The sequence below is a fragment of the Lontra canadensis genome, unplaced genomic scaffold (assembly GCF_010015895.1).
Source record: "Lontra canadensis isolate GAN:19392208 unplaced genomic scaffold, GSC_riverotter_1.0 scaffold5, whole genome shotgun sequence".
Classification (NCBI taxonomy): Eukaryota; Metazoa; Chordata; class Mammalia; order Carnivora; family Mustelidae; genus Lontra; species Lontra canadensis.
Genome location: NW_022630999.1, coordinates 42269287 through 42294169, shown reverse-complemented (window position 1 = coordinate 42294169; position 24883 = coordinate 42269287). Strand labels below are relative to the sequence as shown.

General features: G+C 36.7%; 1 protein-coding gene across 1 annotated transcript in view; it reads right to left on the bottom strand.

The window, feature by feature from the left end:
• Window positions 1-24883, bottom strand: part of ADAMTS19 (ADAM metallopeptidase with thrombospondin type 1 motif 19) — a 250022-nt gene that overhangs the window by 25533 nt on the left and 199606 nt on the right. Inside the window, exons 17-19 of the mRNA XM_032851974.1 lie at window positions 19612-19769; window positions 15016-15169; window positions 4244-4379 (exon numbers count right to left, since the gene is read on the bottom strand). Coding sequence (XP_032707865.1) covers window positions 4244-4379; window positions 15016-15169; window positions 19612-19769 — 448 coding nt within the window. The remainder of the gene's footprint in view (window positions 1-4243; window positions 4380-15015; window positions 15170-19611; window positions 19770-24883) is intronic.

Here is a 24883-nt window from a genome sequence, read left to right as displayed (position 1 = left end):
AATACTCACAGCTGTGAAGTTTCCATCTTGTCCTTTGTAGAAGTGTTTATTATTATACTGTCTGATATACAATAGGGACCCAGTATATAGTATATACTATGTATGTTACAGTATATTTATAGGTAATTTATACTAACTCATTTCTCTAGCTTCATCTCTCATTTGTTTGGAAAAGAAACCATATGCTCAGCTTGCTCCTCAAACTCTTTCTATTTTCACCACATGGTACCTGTTTAGGGAGTGTCAACTGCCTGGATTCTTGACAGCCAGTTCCAAGTTCCTTCCTCCATCCAACCCACAACAACTGTGCTCTCCTTTGCCCTCTGGCACCTGGCCTGTGGCTCTCACATAGCATTTGTTAGATATTCCCTAGGGAAGTGGAGGGGTTCACATTCTCCCTACAAAATTTGCCCTTCTTCTCCTGATTAGTATATGAACTCTTTAAAGGCAGAGATCAATGTCTTCTACTTCTTTGCATCCATGACACATTGCATACAATAGTTTGTCATTAAACATTTCTCAAATTGGTATTTGTGTCTATGTTTTACAGAAACAGCATCGATTTCTCCAAATTTCCTTAAGCCCAAATGTCCCTGGCAATAATCCAAAGTTTGGAAAGTCACATCCCATACAATCTAGTTTTCTCATCTGTACAATGGCTTAATTCTAAATGATTCTATGCTTCTATTTCTGAAAAGGAAAAAAATATCCTGATAACATTTGCATTCTAGTATTTCCTCTAACAAAGTTCTTGTCCCTGGTCTATCAAGTATGATGCTGATCTACCATTTTGCTTGGGAGTCCCCTAGTGGATTTTTTTTTTTTAAGATTTTATTTATTTATATGCCAGAGAGAGAAAGAGCAAGAGGGTGAGCACAAGCAGGAAGAACAGCGGGCAGGGGCAGAAGCAGGCTCCCTGCTGAGCAAGGAACCAGATGTGGGACTTGATCCCAGGACCCTGGATCATGACCTGAGCCGGCGGCAGATGCTTAATGGACTGAGCCACCCAGGCATCCCTCCCCTGGTGGATTTTTCCTAAAGTATTTATCTTCCAAATTTATTTAGTTTCTGATTCATCTTTCTACATGAGGATACACAGGTTATAAGCACTATTTAAACCCATGTACGTACCTTTCCCTCCAATTATGGAACCAAGAAGATAATACTGAAAAGAGAAGTATTTGCAATTTCAAGGAATCTCCTATTTTTTAAAATAAAATAAATCTTTAGAGATCCTCAGTATAATGATAAAAGTCACTTTTTCCTTTTTTTTAAAAAAATCGTTTATTTATTTATTTATTTATTTGAGATAGAGAGAGAGAGAGTGAAAGAGAGAGAGAGAGCTTGTGCATACAAGCATAAGCCAGGGGGAGTGGGGCGGGAACAGGGGGATAGTCTCTAGTAGACTTAGAGCTGAGCATGGAGCCCAATATGGGGCTCCACCACATGGCCCTGAGGTCATGACCTGAGCAGAAACCAAGAGTGGGACACTTACTCCACTGAAACATCCAGGTGCCCCAAAAGTTACTTTTTCCATTCCTTGTGAAAACTCCTCAAAAATAAGCATAGAATATAAAACATATTCTAATAAAGCCCTTTGTATTTTAGAATTAATCTAATTTGGAATTATCCCATTTCCTTATCTTTAAGATTCCTTCTTCCAAAGCTATTTACTAGTGCATTGATATATTTTGTATTTGGCACATAGAGTTCCATCAGTCTACTTAATGACTTTTTCAATACATGTAAATGGAAATAAGAATGTTTCTTGCTAGGGTGGGGAAAAAGAAGAGGCAGGAAAACTAAAGGTTATGCTATGCCAGTAAGTCACAGAAAGTTTTCCTCCATGACCCCTAATAATTGCTCATGTCCATTTCTTACTTTTCAGTATTTTAGTTAACTTCACTGACATTGCTTCTTGGTGGTTTGCAATATATTGACTTCTTTTCCAAGGGAAGGAAGATAATAATCTCTAACAAAAAAGACATCCAGTGTCCAGCTGCAAAAATTTCTCACTCAGAAATGTAGTGACCTTTTAAAACTATTCTCTTACCAAGTCATTAGCAAGGCAGTTTCCCGCAAGATAGCTGAGGTCAGTGATGAACAATAAATGGTGTGTATTGTACATTCTGATCCTCTACAGACCAAGTTAGGAAGTGACAAATATGCTCTAGTCCTCAAATCCAACTCCTCCAGGATTCCTGATATATCAGAAAAAGGCAATGCTCTTTCCTCCAAATGGAAAAATTATATGGTATATGAAACAAATGGTGTTTTGAAATATTTTAGCAAATTATTTAACACAAGATAAATTAGCATTTTAATATCTATTAAAAGAGATTTAAAAAAAGATAATTCTTAAGAATGGTAAGAACAAAAATGATCCAGGTTCTTTAGCTGATGGGGCAAAGACCAAAACCCTGCTTTTAAATCTGTCCAGCCCTGATCGGAAAGGAGTCAAAGACCTGACTACAGGTACCAATAATTCCCTACATCACTTTTCCTGTTGATTACTACATCGCCTCAGAAAAAAGCTTAATTAGTTCATTTTACTTATGAAGTTAGCCTGAAAAGCAGACAGTGAGGTAGGTGGAATGGGAATAACATTACTAAGAGTCTGCTAATGTGCTTTTATCTTTTTGAACATCCTTTCACATATCATTCTTCTGTCCTGTTCCTTAGAAGGACAGGGGCGTTGGGGAGGGACAAGAATATTGGAGCAGGAACACAAAGGAAAGAAAAAGTTGATAATCAGCTTTTGTCACCTTAAATACACCAAATCTACAGAAAAACAAGCCTTGGAATTTCAGCATTGGAGAGGAAGAAAGGATTTTCCAAATTCTTTTAAGCTCTCATTAACATAGCATGAGCTGGATCTGAAGGGCTTAAAAACTGAGTTTTGCAATAAACTAGAAACAAAGGGAACTCAGGATCAGTGCTACATCAGAGGTGGGGAGGGCAGGAGGGACCGGGAAGCCAGAAGAACCCAGCATTAGCCTGGATGACACTAATTCCTAAAGAGATTAAGACAGAAAGTTTTAAATATAGTTAATTGGCAACTTTGTTCCTCCTCCCTCTATACTTACTCACTGTGGTGGAGCGTCAGGCAGAATATTCTATTAGTTACAGACCAGCACAAAGCTACAGATTCTTTGCACATCTGAGATGCAGGACAGGCAAATCCACTGCAACACCAAGGCAGGAGCCAGTGAGAGGGGAGCTCAATCTTTGTGCAGCTCCCTGGGAACTCACAACTACAGCCTTACTCACTGAGCCTCAACAGATCTCTGAGTGTCAAGACTCAACAGACACCCCTACCCCTAGATTCCAGAGGAATCAATGCAGGCTCATACTCTTTTCATTATTCTATCTCTGAAAGCTTTTAGGACCTTTGACATTAGGGGTCAGTCCCACTGAAGCCCATTAATTTTTATATGAAGCTCATGGATTTTCAAGGAGCCCTATGATAGGAAACACTCCAAACAGTCTTGCCCCTAGCTCACTTCCAAATTAGACTCGGGTTCCTTGTCCCTGTGGGTTACTAAGGCATAGTCTTCTTTCTACACCATTTTCAGCTGCTCAGCATCCCCATCTTACTTCCTACTCAAGAGTTTCTTGCCTACTTTGTAGTCTCATCCTCATTGGGGAAGTCATAGGAGACCAAAACAGCTGACTGTTCTGTAACTAGGACCCAGCATGGGAATCCAGTGGGCAGAGATCAGGAATGGGGCAGTCAGACTGGGAGCTCTGGGAGAGAAAGTGAGGAGGCAGCCTCGGGAACCAGGAGGACGACACTGTCCCTGGTGTCCTGTGAGGGACTGGGTCCGAGCCAGTCCGGCTTTGGTTTATATCATCCTTGGCAAGTTCTAACACATCATTTCAGGGAACTGGAGAACAACTAGTTAAATTCAACCCGTAACCACATTTTTGAAGAAGTGACCAACAGATTATCACATAATTTTAATTATACCTCATCTGTCCCACTTAGTTGTTGTTTTCACGCTGTGGAGAATACAGTGAAAGTGGAGGGAAATCCTAGTTTGGCTTGCTGCTTTTATTCTCTTTCCATTCAGGCAATGATCTGTCTTTCCTAGACCTTGCCTGTCTAAAACCCTGCATTTTGGTACATATTCCTTTGCACTGTCTTTAGGAAAAAGTGAGTTTGTTAATATTTTGAGTGTGTTTTGAATGCTAGTAACTGAGTGGCCACGTGGAGCTTTCACAGTGGGTGGGACACGGTTACCTTGTTTGGCACGGCTGCTCATGGCACTTGCGAATCTGCGGCTCAGGCTTGGTTAAGTATTTGCACTTCTTGCTGTCCACGATGCTGATGTTTTTGTTCATAATTTTTGTGCAAGACACTGTTGTCTTCCTTTCTCCTGCAAAGAGCAAAAAAACAAAAACAAAAACAAAAAACAAACACAAAAAGAAATTATAGGTCTTTATGTAAATGATGTAGAGGGTATGCCTAGGCTTGTTGTGATTTTCAGACTTTGGAAGGAATTTTAAGTTAGATCAATGAAGATATTACTTATCATTTACATAAAAATGTATCTCTAGGCTTAAGGAAGATAAATGGTTATTTTTTCCTCATTAGAAATTAAATGGCAGAGAATCTGGGTGGCTCAGTCGGTTGAGTGTCCGACTCTTTTTTTTTTTTTTTTTTTTTTAAGATTTTACTTATTTATTTGACAGAGATCACAAGTAGGCAGAGAGCTAGGCCGGGGGTGGGTGTGTGGGAAGCAGGCTCCCTGCTGAGCAGAAAGCCCAATGCAGGACTCGATCCCAGGACCCTGGGATCATAACCTGAGCAGAAGGCACAGGCTTTAACCCACTGAGCCACCCAGGCGCCCCAAGTGTCCAACTCTTGATTTCAGGGTCATGATCTCGAGGTCCTGGGATCAAGCCCTTTGTCAGGCTCCCCACTCAGAACAGAATCTGCTGGAGACTCTCTCATTCCCTCTCCCTCTGCCCTCCCGCAGCTGGCACATGTGTGTGCATGATCTCTCTCTCTCTAATATAAACAAATAAATCTTAAAAAAATAAAAATATGAAATAACAAGTTTTATATTCCCAAGGGATTGTGGCAGCATAAGTTGCCAAGACATTAATTAAATTTGTTAGTAAGGACTATGCCATCTTTTAGCATTAAGTGGTGGAAAGCTGTAATTTGCAACCTGTATGCCTTCATGAAAGCACGTTCTAGAAATCCTCATTCCCTGCTTATTGTGATGTGCCCTAAGAAAAGCCATGGGACTCCTGGTATTTTCCACCAGATTTCAGAAAAATGGCTTTTCTACTTTGTTAGGATAAACTCTGATTACGGGAGGTAAAAATGACGACTTGCATGGTGTATTTATTTTTATCTGGGCATTTTTATGTACACTTACTTGACAAGATTTATATCTTCCACCTAAAGAGCCTATTACACATGTGCTAATTCTCTTTCTCTACAAGAGTCTAAATATGTATATAAGATTTCATAATCTAATTTAACTGATTGTTTGACATTATGAAGTAATTAAATCAACTATCAATTTTAAAGCCAGATGGGTCATGAAGGATTAGGAAAATAATCACAAGTCTTCTGGGTCTCTACTGCAAGGCCATTAGTTCGGGTCCGATGACTGTCATGCTGTGATAATTAGGAAGCTCAGAACATTCATGCCGGTTGTGCCAAATATGACAGCCTGGGCTGGTAGCAGAGAGGTCACTCTGTCATCTACTTAACAGAGCAGGGAGGCTGGTGTCAAGAAAGAAGGAAAGAAAGAATGTAGAGAAAGAACCACTTTGAATAATTTTTAAGTATCTTCTGCTCTGACCTGAGTGGGGCATGGGAAGAAGCAACAGGGTGAAGAAGACAGAAGAGCAGGTATAGGTTTAGGACCTTTCCTTCCTTTCCCGCTCAACAACACTGGGGCACAGTCCCGGGACAATCTGTAGCCTACAAAAAAATGACTAACTCTCTCCTTTCTTTCTTCCTCGCCGTGTGTGTGTAGTAACTAACAATCGTAACTCTGATTATTGCATACTATGTCATTGAAACCATTTAGTTTTATCTTCAGTTGTATCTCCTAGCACAGGCAGCATAATGTTGACCAATTATGCCCTATCTGGAGAATTCCAGGTCTGGTGCAATGCAACTTATTCTATGGGTGCTCAACTGAGACAACAGAGTACCAGGTAGGTAAAAGGTCTTTTCCCGGATTGGCAAAGAGAACGGAGGCTGAATTGTAGGACTTTATGGCTAGTTGCTTACGTAAATGAACATCTCCGCTTGGAAGTCCTCTAAGCCTGCTCTGGGCACCCCACATGGTCAGGCAAGCTGATGGGAACTGGCAGAGAAGAGGCCACATTTCATGCCCGGGGTAAATACTTAGGGGTTGCCCAGGTTCTTCCGTGGTCGGTCAAGAAGGGGAGGAGTGTGGCATTAAATTTTACGCATAAGAAGTGTTCAATACCTACTAATTTCAATTTTTAAATAAACTGCAGAAAAAACAGATATGGCTTATGTTCATTCTTTCACAGAGAAAAACCAGCCTCACGAGGTAATGAGTTACTTAAGTATACAAAATTGGGACCAGGATTTTTGTTAACTTCCTCCTAGTTTCCTACATTCCAGGTGCTCCCTTATGACCCAATGCACATACTAAATAGATATTGTACAAATTCTGTATAATGTTAACAGATGTAAGCACAACTTCTACATTCTGATGACACCTACTTTAAAGGAGGATTAACATATGCATTATTCTCATCAAATATAAATGTTTGCTTTATCATCTAATTTAACACCTTCCAGTTCATAAGACACTCTTTTGCATTATAGATGGAATTGCCTAAACTAACTTAAATAGTGGTTTTCCTGCCAACTACACCACAAAAAAATGACCAGCAGACATTATCCAGAGACATTTTGCTGAACATATAGGTAGTCATGAGGTGAATAACTCAGGACTAATTACACAGCATTTTTTAATGAAAATACAAAACTTTGGTTACTACCCTAGAGCTAACATGTTAAGCTCTTGAAAAAACCCTTCGAGTGTAAGTGTTGATATGTCAAAAGAGACACAGATACCTGTGTCATTTCAGGAATCACCCTGGTGTTCTAAGAAAGTAGAGAGGCATCTGATTGTGAATTGGGACTTCTCCATCCACAGTGTAGCAAGGAAGTTCACATCACACATGTTTTAGCTGATAGGATAAGTCTGGCTCTACTTTTTAAAAATTTCATTGAATGAAAACAACAGAATTGGAGGGACCAAACCTATTGCCCATCTACAGGCACACCATGCCTATGAAAATACAACTAGATTGTAAAGCCATATGGAAATGTTATTGTTTGACTTTTTTCTTTTATATATTTTTATGTTCCAGCCAACACAGGAAATTTCCATTTTAGCATCTAGAGCAGTATTTACAATGCATCCAATACTGTGGAACCTAGGGACGGGCAGAGAGTGATGAAGTACTGGATTTCTGCCTGAACCACAAGTAGCTGCATGCTATTGACAGTGTATTATTTGCTTAATGGCAATTAACTTCACCTCAGGGTCATTCCCATTAAATCAGTATTGGGGAAATCGGTTTCGATGTTCTGAATACAATTAGGAATAAAAGAACATAACCATTATGCAATTGGTCTCATTACCAAGTATGGGCACAATCTGAAAATGAAGGGTGATTTTTATGTATTGACTCTTTTGTTGTTCTCTGAAGATACTTGATGAAGACTAGATATTAGATGGGGTGCCTTCTTTTCCAGTCTCAGATAAAGCTGTTATTTTTTTCTATGCTCTGTATTTAGCCCCAAGAAATGGATATTTTTAATAAAAATATGTTCTAGCCACGTAGATCACATTTCTCAAACTGGCATCATAAATACAGAAACATGTTCTTAGGAGTGTGTTCATTGTTTCAGTAGACAGCATCGAAATCCCCTCTATCTTACTGGACACCACAAATTTTAAATAAAATTCTGAACCTCTATAGGACGAAGACTATATATATATTCATTTGTCCTTATAATTTTCCCTCAAATTATGTATTTCTTTATTTTCTATCAAACTAACAATAGCCAGCAAATAAGTGAAACCAAAGTAACTGTTTTTTAATGAGGATGATGGGCTTTTCTCTGAGCACTTCTTAGAAATATGTCAAATGCAGGGTTTTTTTTAAGCATACATTTTTTAACTTAGACGTCTTCCAAAATTATGCATGCCATATAATTCTTAGCCATTTTTTTGATATTTCTATAAAAATTTTCCCTCAGGGCTTAGGTTTAATGTTAAAATGACTATTTCATCCTTTTTAGTGAAAATATTTTTATTTTGTATTGTTTACAACACCCAATATATAACCCAAGCTGACCTTATCATTTTCATGCACATAAATAGTTTAATGGTATCCCATAAATTTAAAGACAAATTTCACTCGAGTGCTAACATAACACTCAGGAATCTTCATGCACTAACTTCTTTCTATAAAAAAGTGAAAAAAATGGCCAAAGTATCTCTCATTCCTTGATCCTCATATTTTGAACCCTAGAAATAAACATTCTCATAAACCTCAGTGCCTTTGCACGTATGCATATCCCTGGAATAATTTCTACATCTTCCCATATCACTCTGCACAGTGATTTTATTATTAGCTGATGCCTACTAAATGAACAGTGAATCTTCTAAAAGCAGAAAGCACTCATCATTCGGCCACTCAGAAATAGTGAATGCATATAAGGCATTGGTAAAGGAATCAACGAGTGAAGTACAAGAATGTAAGTCAAGGCCAAAGAGCTTTCTGTTCTAAGAGGTTCATCTCAAGACTATTTCCTAAAATGGTGAAAACCATTTGTAAACCAAATGACCAATTACGGGGGATAGTTATCTATGGCATTTTCAGCTAATGAATTACGTACATATTAAAACTCAAGTTTATAAAGAGTTTGCATTAATATAAAAATGTTCTTATTAAAGAAAGTAGAATTTAAAACTATTAAATATTACTGAAATGAAATAATGTGGAGAAAAAATATATTTTGGTGCATTTTCATCAGGTAATAACATTTATTATGGTGTAGGCAATGGCAATGTGCCTTTAAAATGGACAGTGGAAATAAACTGCTGGCAAAATGATAGGGGGTGTGTCCTCTTTGGCTATGTCCCCTCATCTTGGACCCAAAGGCTTGGATCCTCCTTAGAATCTGTTCATGCACAAGGAAACCCATGTCTAAAGGATATCACAATATAAGGCCAACAAAGTGAGGGTCTTCAGCTGGTTGGGTCTGGACTAAAGCAAAGAACGTGGGATGTTGGCTTATTTCTTCCCCTTTCAAACTGTATCTATTTAGATATCCTAGAAGCATGTCTATTCATTTATTTCAAAAAAGATTACTGAATTTTGGGGCTCTTACTCTAGGTTTATATCACTAATCTATCCACCAGCTCAAAATAAACTCTAGAGTAATACAGTTAACTATATGCCGTACTGTGAAACGCTAATTCAATGCACGACACTCAGATACCATGAAATGATAAGTTTCGAATGCCTCTGAAGACCAAGATCACTTAAAACAGGTCTTTCATGTTAAAAAGAACTTTATCCAGTGAACCATACTTCTGAGGTGCCAAAATAAATGTAAAACATCCCTTCAAAGAGTTTTCAGATGCTTTAGAACACCAATGCAAAATAAACATTTATTTCCCAAATACATTTTAAGCCATTTGAAAGTAAAAGGACTAGTTTAAATGGCCAATGCTAAAATACGGAATGATATATATCCTTTCAAATCATTCTAAAACTATCATTAGAATGTGAGAAGATGGTGCCAAAAAGCTTGCATATGTTATACTGTTGGAAAAATTTTCCTAAGATCATCAACATCCATTCGATATTTAAAAATATTCCTTCTAAAAGGCTTTTTCATATCTTATAATAACTGATACTAATAAAACTAATTAAAATGCAGCAAATTAACTTTAGTTCAGCTTTTCATTCTAAAACAGTTTGCCATTCTGACGTTAAAGATTATTACAATAAAAATTTAGCTACATGACAGTAGGTATCTTTTAAAAAAATTTCTTTTCCTAACTTATTGCTGGCAGTCTATGCCTTACAACAGAATCCAAAAAAATAACATGTCAAACATTGAAATCTTATATTGCTGTGTGATATTTTATTTGCTCTTGCTTCATATCGTCCTGTGAAGTAAAATAGTGCTGATATGGGGTGCGTGGGTGGCTCAGTGGGTTAAGCCTCTGCCTTCAGCTCAGGTCATGACCCAAGGGTCCTGGGATCAAGCCCCACATCCCCTGCTTTCCCCTCCCCCTCTGCCTGCTTCTCTGCTTACTTGTGATCTCATTCTTTCTCTCTCTCTGTCAAATAAATAAATAAAATCTTAAAAAAAAATAGTGCTGTTACTCCTCTCTGCTGTTGAAGATAAATTTTGTATAAATCTGTTTCCAATGTTCTGTGCTTTGAACTCACTTTCCTCTAATTCATGTATATGCTGAAAGATTACAAACTCTGGCTATAAAATGGACAGTATGAAGTTAGAAGTGATGCGATTCTTGAAATCCTGTCCGTCCGCTTTATTTATGAACTGCAAAGGAAAATAATATCCAAAAGCCCAGAAATATTTTGGCACTGAAAGGAGTATGTACCCTATTAACATTGTCAGAGATAATTGAAAACTGTTGACTAAACACAATGGAACAGATTTGAAAGAGAAGGTCTATTCAAGTGCAAATCATATAAAGGTTGTGTCTAATTAGGACTATTTTACAAAATAACCCATTTGAAATAAAAAATAGGGACATATCTAAATTTTTATCAAACAGATCAAATAAAACATCTCTCTGAATCCAAACAAAATTTATATGATCTCTAAGGAGCATGTCCTATTTTGTGAAAAGAAATGACATGAAGCCTCTGAGCTTCTCTAAGGAAGTATGAGGTGTGAGGAGGAGAGATGATTTGAAGTTAGGAGTCCTGGATTCTAACGTGACCTCTACCCACACTGGGCATGTGGCCTTGAGAAGTCACTTAATCTGTATGCATTTAAATTTTCTTGTGTTAATAATTAAGCAGTTATGCTTAAAACTAACTAAAAGCCCTTCTGACTCTGGAACCTAAGAAATTTATAGTAAACCTCTATTCATTAAAGTCTGGCAACTGGAAAAACATATTCTACGTTGTAAATAATGTGATTTTTGGGAAAAAAATGTGAATCCCCCAAATTTATTTGTTCAAAATGAAGATTGATAAATTCTGTATGTTTACTTCTAATGTAGCTCCTATTAGACAGCAATTACAAAAGCAAGAAAAAAATGAGGCAAACAAAATTTATGGGGCAAACATTTTCCTGTCTAGACTTTAAATACAAACAGATTTTAATAATAGCCTTTCAGTGCTATACCAAGAACTCAACCTTTTTATCACTCCATTTCCCCACAGCCCACCATTGGATGGGGGCTGGTCTTTCTTGTCTCAGGTATAGTAAAGAGAAAATTCTAACCACATGGATTTTCATTTTCATTTTATCTATTTATTTTTAAAGATTTTATTTATTTATTTGACACAGAGAGAGAGAGAGAGCACAAGAAGGGGGAGCAGCAGGAAGAGGGAGAGGGAGAAGCAGGCTCACTGAGCAGTAAGCTTGATGCGGGGTTCTATCTCAGGACCCTGGGGTCAGGACCTGAGCTGAAGGCAGACACTTAACCAACCTAGCCACCTAGTCGCCCAAGATTTTCATTTTAAATGTGTTTGTTTCCATTTGTGTTTTCGTTTTTTATTTAGATAGAGGATGTGAAGCAGGACCCCCTAAGTCAAATGGCCTCTGGCATCACTGAAGAATGGGACTTTGAGGGTGTATGAGAGGCTTAGGAGGAGGAGACAGGAAAGCAAAGGATTCCCATATCACTTGGCGATATGGGGGCCCAAGAGAAACCTGGCCTTTGAAAATGTCACCACGGAAATGATGACAGATAACAGTTTTTTTAAACTGCTAGAGTAATTTTGACATCTTTCTGCCATAATTACTCTATATCCTCAGGAGCGAAGTGTGTCCTATATACTCTCCTTCTCTCAATTTTCTTTTGAATCCACTCCATTTAATCTTTTTGGGCCAAAAACTTCATTAAAATTATTTTTGACAAGGTCATCATTGACCTCTATGTTTCAAATATAATAAATATAATAAATATATTTAGATATGATAAATAAATCTAAAAAATAAATAAATCTTATAACAAAGGTATTTAAATGCAATAAACACATTTTAAAATATAATAAATATATTTAAATGTAATAATCAATTTTCAGTCCACATTATTTTTGACTTAATAGCTTTTGATGGAGTTGATCATTCCTTCCTTCTTATAATACTTTCTTACTTGCTTTACAGGAAAGCATTCTCTTCTGCCTGCCTCTCCTGTGTTGGTGGCTACTCATTTTAATCTGTTTTGCTTGTTTCTTCTCTCTCTGAAGTCTAAACGGTAGAGTGTCCCAAGGCTCAATCCTTTAGAAGTTTCTCTTTCTTTTCACTCACTTCTTAGGTGACCTGATTTAGTCTCAGTGTTTGAAAATATCATCCATATATTTTCTATCTCAAGACTCTGACCTTCTCTCCTGACTACGTAACTTATAGATCATACTTGATCACACTTAGATGTCCAAAAGGGATCTCAAACTTCTGTTGGAAATCAAACTCTTTCCTAATCCTGCTGTCCCACAGGCTTTCCTAGGTAAGGTGATGGTGACTCCATCCTACCAGTTTCTTGGCCAAAACCATCAGAGTCAATCCCTGGCATCTTTCTTTCTCTCACACTCCACATCTAGTCTTTCAACATATTCTATTAGTTCTACTTTCAAAAATATGCAGAACCTGACCACTTCCCCCACCTCCTCTGCTAACATTGGGGTCAGACTACAATCATCTCTTCCTTGGACTGTGGTAATAACTTCTTAACTGAACTCTTCTACTCTTTTCTTTTTTCCATCTACTCTCAATGCAGAAATGGAAATAACTTTAAAAAACATAAAACCAGAACAAGTCACTCCTTTATTCAAATCCTCTAATGGTATCTCACATTACTCAATAAAGGAAGGTCATACTAGCATTCTTACTACTCCTTGCTTTACTCCTGCCTCAGAGCCTTTGCCTGGGACTCGCTTCTACCAGACACCCTCATAGGTGGTGCCCATCCACACTCGCTGCAGATTTTAAATCAGTGTGATCTCCTCATTGAGACCTTTCGGACCACTATATTCTGCACCTACCCCCTCCCAACACCCAACCCATATTTATTTCTCACTCTTGCTTAATTTTTATCATCACAATTTTATACTATGTTACTTATACTGTATATTTTGTTTCATTTTCCCCAAACACTCTCCCCCAAACAATAGTCTACTGTGTACTCTTGCCCCCTCTTGCTACAGCACACTTAGGGTATGTGTATCAATAGTTTCTTTGCCTAGAGAACAAAACTGATATTCCACTTCTGTACAAACTAGTTTATATTATACACATTATATATATACACACACATTATATTTACACATTATATTATACATTATATATGTGTATATAAACCTTATATTTATGTGTGTATTATACATGTATATAAACAATATATATCATACATAAATATATAATATAAACATATATAATATGTTTATAATAACATATATAATATGTGTAATATAAACTAGTTTGTTCTTGCTATATATACAGACATATGTTCTATATGGGTTATAAATGAGTTTATATATTATATATACCAGTTTATATTATATATTATCTTATTGATTATATAAATATTATGTGTATATTATATGTATATATGTATAATATATGTGCAATACATGATATATGTATACATTATATAATTATATATTATTTATATTATATATTATATATACTAGTTTGTTTATATTATTTGTATATATAATATATAACATGTAACATATATATGTATATTATGTATCTATTATGTATATATTGTACAATATAATATAAACATATACATATATACAATATATTATACATATGTTATAAAACTAGTTTGTATTATATATACATATATCTTTTTATATATACACATATTATATATAATATTTTAAAAATAATTTTAAATATGTAAATATTTAAAAATAATTTTAGAAGGAAGCTATTACTCAAGAACTATAGCAAGTCTGTTGTTAAGTGCAAAACACAAATGAAGTATTATGTTGCTGACATATGTGATACAAAGGCAAGCTGGGAGCCCCATGCCCTGATATCTTGCCTTAACCTAACTGGTTCTGAGAGTAAGTGATAATCTGTTTAATCTCTGGGACTCCAGGATTAAGTGATTTGCTAATCTTACATTTTATGCTGAAGCAATTTGGTTTTTTTTGTTGTTTTTTTTTACCTGCTAACTTCTAATACAAAAAAAACAATCTAAAACCTTTGAGTGAGATTTCAGGATACATCTCTATTTATTGAAAATAGTTGATGGACACTTTTGAAGAATCAAAATGGAGGAACAGGGGGTATTAAATTATTTTCTTCAGGTGCTCTGTCTTTTCAAACTAAGTATGCAAATGGCACAGAAGCAAGCCTGACGTTACTCTTTCATAGCACCTTTGTATTTACTGCAGAGCTACAATTCTTGTGGGTAGATGTATCTGGAAGTTAGAACTTTGAAGATTTTATAAAAATAAAAAGTTAATACAGAAAGTATATATAAAAGTACATATATACTGTGTGGTACCTTGAGCAGCCCCTGCAAACCAATACATTAATATTTACGCAAAGTAATGCTGTGATTAACTGTAAATGCCCTTTCTTCAATTTAATTCATAAACAGTTCAGGCATTTAGGCACCACACTTGTCACAAAAAACTTTCAGTTTCCAATCCTTTAAGGAGTTTGGAATTTCAGATAAGGAGTTGCAAATGTGCCTTAATTATCAAGGATTAATCAGAAAATAGCTGCTGTTTTGATAAAATAAATGCTGGAAAATCCCCCACCTCCTCCACACGTGGCATCGCAATCTTCCCAGCCTGTGTGCGTCCACATGAAAAGGGGTTCAGGTGCTTTTGAGCTCTGATTCTCTGGAAGAGGGTCTGATGGGATAGTGTATTCATAGTGAAGACCGTAATTCTGGTCCTGAAATAGCAGCACCTGTAATATGTGAAAATGATAAAGGCAGCAAGGTTAAAGGAGAGCATAGACAATGTGAAGCATAATACCAAGGATACGGATACCTTAAAATGTTTCTTGCATGGTATGCATGCTCCTTTTCTGTGTAGAATTGTGACATTATTACTGAAATCTTCAAAGTGACATACTTCTGCAAAGACTGGAGTTACACATTTAACCTCAGAGCTAAAGACATCATGACAAACAGCCCACCTGAATGAGGCCGGAGATACCAGGTCATGGTTTTTCAAGTTGATGAATGGACCAGGCAGTTTCTCAAAGTACGATACATATCGACAATGACTTTACTAGAGAGGAAAGGATTATCTGTCCTATCTAACATCAAGATATAACCACAATCTAACGTCAAACGTAGTCTTTCCACTCATAAAACAGCACGATGGATAGTGAGTCCCTGTGCCAGTAGAGGAAGAAGATACAAGACTGTGTGAATCACTTCATTCTCTAGAAGGTAGAGAACTTCTAACTGACCTGAGGACAATAATATTTTTCCATGTTGCTTACTGTTAAATTTCAGTTTGGCAAGATTATTAATTTTCCACTTGTAGGAAAGATCATTTCATTTGAAAAGAAATTTATGTTCAAATGAACTGCTAAATACTAATTTAACAATGGTACAGTTACATACACATATGTCAACAATGCGATAAACCATGAAAAGTATCTGAGAATGACTTAACTTTGGGCCACAGTGCACTGACCCATAGCAGGTATTGTGTCTGTTTTGCTGTCCCCTGGCACCCAGGGCCAAGCTTAGGAGTGCATGGGCAATAATTAGATCTATTTTAAGTGAAAGAAAAAATGCCTGAAGTATATTCATTTTAAATGAAAGAACAAATGAGAACATATGTTCCTTTATAAACACATTTGCAGAAAACATGTCAAACAACGCCATGGACTATATCATTTCTATGAATCTGAGGATTTGGGAAAGCAATCTATGTAATACAATATCATGCATAAAAACATATCTAGATTTAAAGATTTTATTTATTTATTTGACAGAGATCACAAGTAGGCAGAGAGAGAGAGAGAGAGAGAGAGAGGAGGAAGCAGGCTCCCCACTGAGCAGAGAGCCCGATGTGGGGCTCGATCCCAGGACTCTGGGATCATGACCTGAGCCGAAGGCAGAGGCTTTAACCCTCTGAGCCACCCAGGCGCCCCACATATCTAGATTTAAATTCTGTTAAATTTTTCAAGAACTTTGTTTGAGGGGCATCTGGGTGGCTCAGTTGGTTAAGCAACTGCCTTCAGCTCAGGTCATGAGCCTGGAGTCCAGAGATTAAGTTCCGCATCGGGCTCCCTGCTTGGCAGGGAGTCTGCTCCCTCTGACACTCCCCCTTCTCGTGCTCTCTCTCTCATTCTCTCTCTCTCTCAAATAAATAAATTAATAAATAATCTTTTAAAAAAAGAACTTTTTTGACATAAACCTCTATTAAGGTAGTTTTTTTTAAAAATTTTATTTATTTATTTGACAGAGAAAGAGATCACAAGTAGGCAGAAAGGGAGGCAGAGAGCGGGGAAGCAGGTTCCCCACTGAGCAGAGAGCCCGATGTGGGGCTCAATCCCAGGACTCTGATATCATGAGCTGAGCCGAAGGCAGAGGCTTAACCCACTGAGCCACCTAGGCACCCCACTATCAAGGTAGCTGTAATGACAGGTAATTCAGAGTTAATGCTCAGTGTGGGAAACAGGACATGAGCACAGGATTAGTTTTCTTTGCTTCTTAATCTCAATACTCTGTTCAATATATCAACAGAAATACTAAGATATATATTTTTATATGTGGATTTGGGAACTAATATAATGGAACTGTAAATCAGCTCTATCAACAATAAAAATAATAGTTTTCAAATTCACATATACATAACATACTGGGGTACTAATTCTAAGTACATCACAGTGCTTATTTTGGCCTTAAATATCTCATTTGATGTTGCCAGTTATGAGCGACCTCCAGCTAAATAAGTTAAAAAAGAGAGAGAGACAGAGATTGACTTATCTCATTTATGGACATAACCAGACTATTACATAGTTTTTAAATTGATAAAAAGTACATAAATTATAGCTATTTGCCAACTTCTTTAACTTAATGAAAACATGTCTATTTTTCCTTAAAAAACTACCTTTTCATTGATAGAACTTTAGATTGTCCTTGAATACCTAACGCCACTTCAAATAAAGACATTGGCCACAAAATCATTAGCTCTTTCTTAAACCATTCGACTTTGGCAGTAGAGCTCTGCAAGAAGGAAAGTGTGACCGTGTTACCGTGGAGGGGCACATAGTGAAACATGGCAGCAAAAGGTATTGCCTTTCAAAGTTCAGTACCGGCTTTCAATCTGTAATAGTCATTAACGAAAAATATCTTAGAAGTGCAGTTTCCCTTGGATTACTGAATAAATCCAGGTCACATAGATGCCTTCTTTTAGACATAGTTCACTGATTTTAATTATGCTTCATGCTTCCAGGAAAAACCTTGGTAATTACCAGTCAGATTAAGGATTCTGCAGCAAGGAGACTCCCCGGCCCAACACTGAGGTCTCACATACTGTTTAAAGATGTTGAATTAGAGGCTCCATAAAGAGCTCCCATCTTGTTTCATTAAAAAAAAAAAAAAAATGTAGGTTACATTTATATAAGGCAGTTCACCCGAAGGCCTTCTCTGCTAACCCCATCCTTAAAAATATGTTTGTTGTTGATAATGTTGTTATTATAAGTGACCCAATCAAGGAAAGAGCCAAATACTGGTCATACGATGTTTGTTTAGTCATTTTCTTTTTCTTTCTCCAGATGGCACAAGGCACAGAGTGGAGTTTCCAGTTCAAATCAAGGAATAGGATCCAAAGGAACTGTGAGGAGATGAAGAACACAATTATTGAAAGTATGTGTATACTTAGGATCCCACGTTGTCTGCAGTAAAGAACTTAGATCTGAGCTTTCTGTCAGGAGAGGCAGCATAAAGGACTGATTAACACCTGGTTTATTCACAGCTAAATAACTTCCTGGGAGACACTGTGCACATTACTTAACTTTTTCATGCTGAGTTTTTTTTTGTTTTTTTTTTTTAAATCTGTACACTGGAGAAATAATAATACATGGCACACAGGGTCTCCATGAGGACTGAATGCCATCATGAATGCAAAATGCTCTGAACAGTCTCTGGCTCAGTGTTCAGCGAATGGGATGTATTATCATTATGATGAAGATTTGGAGCAGAGGTTCCCATGCATCTCCCTTTGCTCCCTTCATTCCTGTCGGTCAGGCCCACGAACGCAGTTCTATAAAAAACTGTGATTTGAAATGTGGTCATGGGCCAACAGTAGTGACATCAACTGGGAGCTGGTTAGAAATGCAGATCTCGGGTCCCTCCCAGACCAAATGAATCAGAATGTGCGTTTTAATAAGAACCCTAGGTGATCTGCAGGCACATTCAGAAAGCAGGAAAAGCAAATGGGCTGATACGTGATTTGAACTCTGGCTCCCAGACCAGCAACACAGATGTCTCCAATTGAAGACAAATTCAACTTGAATTGTGCAGTGATATTAAATAATGTGGCATACCACACTCCAAATAAACAGTCAGTTGATCGTGTTTTAGAGTTGTTTTTATGTGTGGACTTAAGGAGGTGTTGAAGTGTCTGAATTTCAGACTCTGCCACTAGGATGGGGAACATGCCAGCTGTGCAGTCAGCCCTCAGGCTCCTGAGCCATTACCGCTGACTGCAAAGTTCAAGGTCGAGAGGAGCACATGAACCAGCCACCAGCTTGGATGCAGAGCCCCACTGCTCCGTTTCCTTCATTCTCTGTCCTGCCTCACAACTAGTCTTCTACTACAAAGTGAAGGGGTATCATCCCGAAGATTCCAACTTTCATACTTCTTTGCAGGAATCAATGCACCCAGTAAGAAAACAAAAGAGGGTAACTGGATGTGTCGTTAGGTATGTTTACCAAAGCTTTTCCCAGGGGAGGTATCATTTTATCAAAGGCATTTTATGCAGGTTCAGAAAATGCCCATGCCATGGATGCGTGAAATGCTATGAGCTGCCAGAGTGTCTAACACTGTCTTTACAGACGCCTGCTCTTGCTAGTGAGTTACGAAGACACTGCTGGTAAAACTGCTCTTCTAGAAAAAATGGGCTCCTTGTTGCCTGACAATTCCCTTCTACTTTGAGTCTGTGAATTAATTCCCTAAAATGTCTTGCTCTTCTTGCAATAACTTCTGGTTTTGACATCATGATTTAAAACACATTAAAATGAAAACCTAAACGCCCCTCCCCCTTCAATGATGTTGAATGTCTACCTGACAAATCAAACTTGGAAAAAAGATCAGAGGAGGTACAGTGGGAATGGCTTTGGACATGGAAGTTGATTAGCAATATTATCAGTTGACCCCTTCATACCAGGAGGTGTAAAGGTGACGTAGTAGGTCCTTTGGCGGAGATCTTCTCCCAGAGGCCTCGTCTTACATAATGGACAGTAGTGCCTGCTAAGTTGAAAGCTCCTGAGTGCTCGATCTTCCAGTCACTATTAATAGACTGCTTTCCAGCGTCTCGTAGAGCTAGAAAGAGGTTCAAAAATATTACGACAGCTGAACAAATTAGCATCATTAATCAATATCCACTTCCCATGATTTAATAGAAGCAGTTCATTTATTTCTAAGCTCATGGGTTAACACTCCCCGGTCTAAGACAGGAGGCATCTCCTCCATAGGGAAGAACACAGTTGGAGCACATGCCATGAGCTCGCCTTCCCTCCTGGCACTGTCTACAGCTATGGTACCATGTTTATCGTGGCCTCTTCCAACCTCCTTCAGACATGTGTCATCTGTAACCCGTATTCTGCCCCATAATGATTTGTTCTTTAACAAACTATTATATTAAGACTATGTGTGTCCACCTGGCTGGCACAGTTAGGAAAGTGTGACTCGTGATCTTGGGTTGTTGAGTTTGAACTCCATTTTGGGTGTAGAGATTTCCTAGGAATAAAAACTTAAAAAAAAATAAAAAGGCTCTGTGTGTCTGTTGTCTATGCGGTAATCCTATGAAGGATGTTGACACTACATCTTATATATTCTCTGTATGTCCCATGCCACCCAAAAAAGTGATTAAAGAAAGGTCATTACAAAGCATGTTAGCAAACAAATCAGGATGACAGACTTATTTTCATTACAAAACAATTCAAACATAAAATGTGTTTGTTTTATAAACAGAACTCAGGACCCTGGAACATCATGTTTGTGATTTGCTGGGTACAAGAATGGAAGATAAATGCTAATTCTCATCTATAAACAGCCCTCACTTACATGGGATTTTACGGAATAACTTTGTTTACCTACATGAATTTTTTCTTTTTTCTTTGATCTCATCTCTGCTACTATTTAAATAAGATTCATAACAAGGAAGTGAGATGTCATAATTACCATTTTAAACTAAGGATTCCTTCTTACTTTGTTTCAAATGATTTTATTTGTCTAATTTAAACTTCCAGGCTCTTCCATATAAGTGAATTTTCATTCTAAGATACATCTACATGAGGATTTTTATGTCATTATGCTATCAAAATATTTTGAAAACTGAAGCCAGTAAATCTTCCTAAATATCATCAAAGCTAATCTCCATTTATTGACTATTTGAAGGTTTCCCAGTTTTTATATGGTAGATAATGCTCAGATAAATACACTGTATACTAACTCTATGTGTATCTGATTATTTCCCTTGGATAGATTCCCAGATTTGGAATTACAGAGCCAAATAAATAGAACAATTAAAGACTGAAAAACAATCTCAAATTGATTTTCACAAAGGTTGCACCAATACAGGCTTGCATAACAGTCCCTGAGAGTGCCATTTTTGAATTTAGAAGCCACTTTTTCATGTAAAACATTTCATCATGACTGAATAATTACTTATTAACCTATAAGGTATAAAGTAGGAAATACTCAAAGTCCTTGGACCTTCCAAAATTAACAATTATAAATATGTTTTCTGGCTTTATGGAATTTATAATCTAACTGGAATCTGCTGGAACTTGTGTGGGAAGAATGAAGAAAAACTTTGAGCGACATCATTTCCTGAGGCTGGAAGCCAGGGGAAAAGAGAAAGTGGAGAGAGAACATTCAGGACTGAGGGGGCTACAGATGGGAAGGTCTTAAAGGTCACAGCTTGGTGAGAATCAGAGAGCAAGTGTGCAGGATGCCAGATGTACTGAAGTGAATCATGATGAGATGAGGCTGGAGAAGTAAGGGATCACCAGATCTTATGGACCTTGTTCATACTTTTAGGGCTTTTTTCCCTAAGAAAAAATACAAAGCTATGAAAGTTTCTGAACAATAGTGTATAGACATGGACTGCATGTGGGGCAAATTTGGATAGCAAAGACAGGAGATCATTGTAACCCAACAGAAAGTAATGGTAGCTTGGATTCAGGTACTGGAGAAAAATATCAAGAGGCATTTAGGAGTGAAATTGATAAAATGTGATGACTTGTTGTTGCCGGTGAAAGAAATCTCAGGTGAGAAAACAGGTGGGTATGACAATAGTGCAAAGGGAAAGACTAGCAAAAGAACATGTGTGAGGAAAAAATACTAGGAATTAAATTATGAACTATGTAGGTTAAAAAAAAACTTGTTTAATTGCTACTAAGGTTAAAGATATTTTTCATTTGCTTATTAGTCATTTGTGTTTTAAAATTTAAATTAATAAAATAAATTATTAATGGTTTATTATAGTGTTTCTGGTCCACTGAGGGATTTTTCTGGGGCTGATATCCCCATTATTATAAGTAACAGATCCATAAAATTATTGAAATTTCACCTTATCAATCTTAATTTCTACCAAAAAAGATCTCCAGGTACTGCACATAAAGCATAATGTTTTAATAAAATATTAAGTATATGTATTTTCAGATTTATGAAAAATATATAAGTATTCATTTTTAACTTGAATTTTAAACTTGAGGGGTTAATATGTTGACAGAAAATGTAACACTTTGAGAATAGCTTTTACTACCTACAAATGGATATACATCAGATAATGCTAAACTGATGAAAAAAGTGATTTTGCCTAAAAGGTAAAATATTTCATTGTATTTCTCTGAAATCTATCAAATGTTTTAAGAAATCTTTTTGGTCTAGATTTGTAACTATGGCCAGTATAATTCCATATTTTTTCTGTGTTTCAACATATACTCAGGACACAATTATAAAGGAATATTTCCTGAAAATCTCTAATAAAATTGCCTTAAACCTTCTGGGGATGGCTATAGTATAATGTTTAGATTCAATCGATATTTCTGGAATTCAGTATTTCCCCCCAAATGGCATACACATACGTACCTGAAAACTCACATAATTTATAAGCTTAAGAGCATATGAAGAAGAACCAATACACTAAGTGTTTTTTTCTTGTTCTATGTTTTTGTTTTTAATCCATTAACTTTAAAACGTGTTTTTAGAAAACCTGTTTCTGGTCATACCATAATAAGTGGACTATACTATCTCATGCATTTTAAACAATGAGAAAACCAAACAGTGTATGATACAACTGTTTTCCAACACTGGACAACAGCGAAAGAACTGAGGTCCCCAAGAGAAGGAGAACAAATGTGATGTCTTAAATTGCTTGACTTTCTGCCTGAAGATATTTACCAGACCAAACCACAGGCAGTGGGAACTCAAGCAGAGCACAGACAATGGGGACTTCTGTAAGATGACCACACAGAGAGCAGAGTTCAAATTGCCTGAGGCATCTGGAATCTGTTTTTTGAAATAGTGGAGAAGAGGAAGCTGCACAGAGACAAGCTCTAAAAATCCTCAAAGGTGCTCCTTTGAGCCTGTGGCTAAATACCAAGCTGCGAATAAGTGTGGTGAGATTTTTCAAGGCTGGGAAAAGAGCAATTACATTGAGCCTGGAAACTATACAATGTCTGGAGCTCATGTAGGGTTGGAAGACATATGAGTTCTATTCAATTAGAGAGGATAGATCCTACTGAACATACAACAGAGACTTTAGTGGAGTACCTAAAAAAATAGAATAAAAATGTGCACATTAGAAGTGAGGCTGGACTAGTCTTAGAATAAAGGCTACTCGAGATCCAGCCCAACAAAGGCTTCACAAAAGCTTTAAGAACTTAAGCTGATCTGCAATTAATGAAGCTCAACAATAAATAAAAAGAACAAAATGAAGCCAACAAAATGAAGCTCAACAGTACATAAAAACAATAGTCATCTAGCACTCTCACATTAACAGTGTCCAGCACCCAACCAAAAAATTACTAGATATATGAAAAAGTTCAGAAAACATGACCAATAATCAGGGAAAAAAAATCTGTCAATAAAATGAGACCTAGAAATAACAGAGATGATGAAACCAGCAGACCATGACTTTAAAAAAGCTATTTTATATACGTGTGTGTATATATATATACATATATATATACACACACGTATATATATGACCAGTATGCACAAAAATTTAAAGAAATATACTTCTTCATATATATATATATGAAGTATGCACAAAAATTTAAAGAAAAACCTATAATATTAAAGAGAAAAGTAGAAACTACAAGAAAATAAGCAAATCAAATTCCTCAGAATAGAAATATAAAATATCTGAAACAATAAATTCATTAAATTGGCTTCAGGGCTGATTAGAGATTGCAAAATAACTCAGTGAACTTGAGAAGTTGATAAGACTAGAACTATATGGAATGCAGAAAGAAAAACAAAGCCTGAAAAAATAAACAGAGTTGGGGCACCTGGGTTGCTCAGTTCTTTAAAATGTCTGCCTTCAGCTCAGGTCATGATCCCAGGGTTCTGGGATTGAGCACCACATCAAGCTCCCTGCTCAGTAGGGAGCCGGTTTCTCCCTCCCCCTGCTTGTACTCTCTCTCTCTATCAAAGAAATAAATAAAACCTTTTAAAAAAATGAACAGAGCATCAGTGACTCACAGGAAATACCTGGTAGACTCATACAGATGGAACTGGAATCCCAGAGAACAGGAAGTAGGCAAAAAAGTTATTTGAAGACATAATGCCCCAAATTTTTCCAAAGTTGATGAAAACCATAAACTTACTGTGCTAATCAATACAATGGAATCCAAGAAAGAAAAGTACAAGGAAAGATCACCAAAGCACATCATAATCAAACTGCTAGAATCCAATGATTAGGAGAATAATCTTAAATCTTCAAAAGGCACTTTATATATAAAGGGAAAAAAGATTACCAATTTTCTGGATATACTGTCAGAACTAATAGAAGCCAGAAGACAATGAAACATTACCTTTGAAGTGAGAAAAAAAATAAAGCATAAGCAAACAAAATATAGAATTCTGTATCTAGTGAAAAGATCCTTCAGATAGGTTGGAAAAATAAATACACTGTCAGTAAAACAAAATATGGGAATTTTACCACCAGCAGATATGCTCTACAAGAAATGTGAAGGGACATTGTTCAGGTTGAAAGAACATGGCTCCAGGAGGAAATGGTGGATTATGTGAGGGCATGAAGAATGTTGGTTACAGATACATAAATATTTTTTTAATTAATAAGTTCTTTATAGGATGATTGACTTTAAAGCAAAAGTGATTAAAACTTATTTTGGTGATTAAGACATATAAAAAAAGTGACTATATGAAATGTAGAAATATGCATAATAGCACAAAGGAAGGGA